The sequence below is a fragment of the Belonocnema kinseyi genome, chromosome 4 (assembly GCF_010883055.1).
Source record: "Belonocnema kinseyi isolate 2016_QV_RU_SX_M_011 chromosome 4, B_treatae_v1, whole genome shotgun sequence".
Lineage (NCBI taxonomy): Eukaryota > Metazoa > Arthropoda > Insecta > Hymenoptera > Cynipidae > Belonocnema > Belonocnema kinseyi.
This window is the reverse complement of record NC_046660.1, coordinates 92,209,823-92,213,246: the sequence shown is the minus strand read 5'-3', so window position 1 is coordinate 92,213,246 and position 3,424 is coordinate 92,209,823. Positions and strand designations below refer to the sequence as shown.

Here is a 3,424-nt window from a genome sequence, read left to right as displayed (position 1 = left end):
TCTGCTGCACGAACTCAGAAGTTTCATTTTGTTGTTGCAAATTTGGCTTCGGTGCCAAGAATTCTCCAGGAAGTCGTAGGCTCTCTCCATATAATACTTCTGATACTGTTGCCTGTAGGTCTTCTCGTCAAGCTACTCTTAGACCTAGTAATGTTATGGGTAGAGTCTCTTTCCATCTCTCATTTGCATGACATCTAATAGCTGCTTTCAGCGGACGGCGAAGGCGTTCGACCAAACCTGCTGGGTTGATGAACACTTGTCCGAAGATGCTTCGTTCCGAGAAGGTTGTTCAATTCCTTAAATAAGTGAGACTCGAATTGCCGACCTTGGTCACTTGTAATCCGGAGCGGAGTTCCAAACCTTGCTATCCAGCTCGAGAAAATGGTTTTAGCGACTGTAGGTGCTGAAATATCCTGGACCGAGATGGCTTCCGGCCAGCGAGAAAACCTGTCAAAGATGGTGAGGTAATGCTGGTACCCTTGAGACTGTGCTGATTGACACATCACAGTACAGAGCTACGTCTGTCTCTAGGACATGGACTTTCTTCAGCTGCAATCCGGATCCAGGTTGAAGGTATCTCTGCAATTCCTAATCATTAGCCTGGGAATCTGCGAGAGCCGAGAAGTCGATTGCGGTTGCAACTTCCTCGATCCGAGAGAGAGCATCTGCGACAACGTTTTTACTACCTGAAACATGTCGAATATCAGTAGTGAACTGACCGATGAAGTCAAGTTGTCGAAAGTGTCCTGGATCACATTTGGTAGACTTTTGTTGGAAAGCAAACGTGAGAGGCTTATGATCAGTGAAAATCATAAAGTGTTTTCCTTCGTCCATGTGCCGGAAGTATTTTACGGCTTGACACACAGCCAGTAACTCTCTGCTGTAAACGCCGTATTTTCTTTGCGCAGGACTTTGTTTCTTGGAGAAAAATCCGGGTGGTTCCAATTGTCTTCTACACGTTGCTGTAGAGCTGCGCCGATTGCAAAATCTGATGCGTCCGTAAAAATTGCCAATGGTGCCGCTGGTGCAGGATGAACTAGAAGTACAAAATCTGCAAAGTTCTTCTTGCATGTCTCAAAGGCTTTTAGAGCTTCTGAATTCCACGAAATAGGTACTTTTCCTCAAAGATTTACTTTCAAAGGATCATTTAGAGGCGCCTGTTGCAAAACTGCCATCGGGATACCGAGTCTATAAAAATTTAAAATTCCAAGAAATTGCCTGAGTTGTTTTACCGTCTTAGGTTCTGGAAAATTAAGAATAACTTGGATCTTTTCTGGGAGAGGCTTAATGCCATTCTCGGAAACTTCAAAACCCAGAAACTTCACAAAAGATTCTCCCCAGGAACATTTTGCTGGATTAATCACTACATCATAAGCTTTAAGATGATCAAAAAGTTGCCGGAGATGTTGCTCATGTTCCTCTACTGAAGATGATGCTACGAGGATGTCATCGATATACACGTATGCGAAGTCAAGGCCCCTGAGTACCTCATCCATGAACCTTTGGCAAGTTTGAGCGGCATTACGTGAACCAAAAGGCATGCATGGAAACTCGAAGATACCAAACGGCGTCGTTACAGCCGTCTTTCGAATATCTTCTTCAGCGACAGGTATTTGGTGGAAAGCCCTTACAAGATCGATAGTTGAAAAAAGTTTCTTGCCATGCAAGGTGTATGAAAAGTCGTGGATGTGAGGTAGTGGATACTTATCGGGGATTGTCCTGGCATTTAATCTTCGATAATCTCCACACATATGCCATTCATCAGCTTTCTTAGGGATCATGTAGGGTAGTGAAGCCCAACTTCTTTTTCATAGGCGAACAATTGACATACCAATTATGTTTTGGAACTCTGTTTTCGCCTGCCTGTACCTGTCTAAATCTAATCGCCGTGGACTTTCTGCTTCGGGTGGCCCTGGTGTCGTGTATATTCGATATACTGTGGAGTGCTTTGGTTTTACTGTAGTGCCTGGAGGTGGGGTTATTTCTGGGAACTCTTTCAAAATTTGGTGCCAAGGAGATGTTCCTGAAATTGCACGAATGCCGAGAAGCTCTTCAGGGCATTGAGAAACTGCCCCCTTATACGAGAGAGAAGTGACTGTGTCGACTAGACACTGATTCCGAACATCCACTAGCAAGGCATAGTGATATAAAAAATCCACACCGATTATGGGTTTCGTCATATCTGCAACCACGAAATGCCACGTAAATTCGCGACGGAGTCCGAGATTGAGAGTTAGAGTTTCGAAACCGTATGTCGAAATAACTGAACCATTTGCAGCGTACAGGTTGTAACCGGTATTTTTTCTATATCCTCGTAGACGAGATCGCGAGAACACACAAAGATCGGCACCTGTATCCACCAAAAATTACACTTTAGAGTCTTTGTCCGTAACAAAAAGGCGGCGGGAATTACTCAAAGGGACGCTTGCCGCCATTAGCGTCCGGTCTGCGAGTTTTCCGAGTAAGAACAGGGTTTGGTACAATTCGCAGCAGATTCACCGAACTTTCTATGATACCAAATACGTTGCATTAATGTCTCTAAAGATTCCGGATTGTTTACCTGCGTTTCTGCCACACGACCTCTAGGTGTAATCGTTTCGGCAATCGCATCTTCCAGTTCAGCCATGTCGTCTAAGGGACTCTGCGAGCGGCTTACCAAGATTGCTTGAATTGTTGAGGGAAGGCGACTTAACCATAGAGGGCGGAGCACTTCATCGGGAACGATTGAACCAGCATATGATCTCAGGTGGCGTAAAAATTGCGATGGTTTTCTGTCTCCGATTTCCTCATGTTCGAGTAAACGCTTCACTTTGTTTTCTTGAGATTCACTAAGTCTTTTTATTAACTCCGTTTTTAATTTTACATATCTATTTTGTGATGGGGCATTCGTCTGAATGTCTCTCACTTCCGCGGCGTATTTTGGCTCGAGATGCCCGGCCACATAACTAAATTTCGTGTCCTCAGAAGTGATTCCCGCGAGCAAGAACTGTTGTTCGATTTGAACAAACCACATTTCAGGATCATCAGGCCAAAAAGCTGGCAAGCGCACGGCAACGCGATGAACTGACGGGAAAATTTCACGGAGGTCACTCGTGTTTGTGCTTGGGTGTGAAGTAGGCGGAACAAGATTCGCGAAATTCATCCCGGGATTAGTATAAATCACACTCGCCGCGGTTGTTGTTGCTACAGTAGTATACGTATTTTCGTGGGTACTCATTTTTATTAGTAGAGCTGAGCACTTCGAAGACGTTAAACTGTTTTTAACGGAATAATAAAGAGCGTTGAGCGTCACTGAGCACACTGAGCACCCCGGGGGGGGGGGGGGCATCACTTCACTTGCACGCACATTTTTTTCACACTTTTTTTAACGAAATTCTTATAAAAAAAAAAAATCGTAGAACAACTTACGAGATATCACGTCGGG

General features: G+C 44.5%; 1 protein-coding gene across 1 annotated transcript; it reads right to left on the bottom strand.

Annotated features, from left to right (window-relative positions):
* Positions 1-1,121: 1,121 nt before the first annotated feature.
* LOC117171009 lies at positions 1,122-3,217 on the bottom strand. Its single transcript, XM_033358054.1, has 3 exons — positions 2,500-3,217; positions 1,870-2,350; positions 1,122-1,803 (listed from the first exon to the last, which is right to left on the bottom strand). Exons 1-3 carry the CDS (start codon positions 3,215-3,217, stop codon positions 1,122-1,124), a joined length of 1,881 nt encoding a protein of 626 aa, XP_033213945.1.
* Between the last annotated feature and the right edge of the window lie 207 nt (positions 3,218-3,424).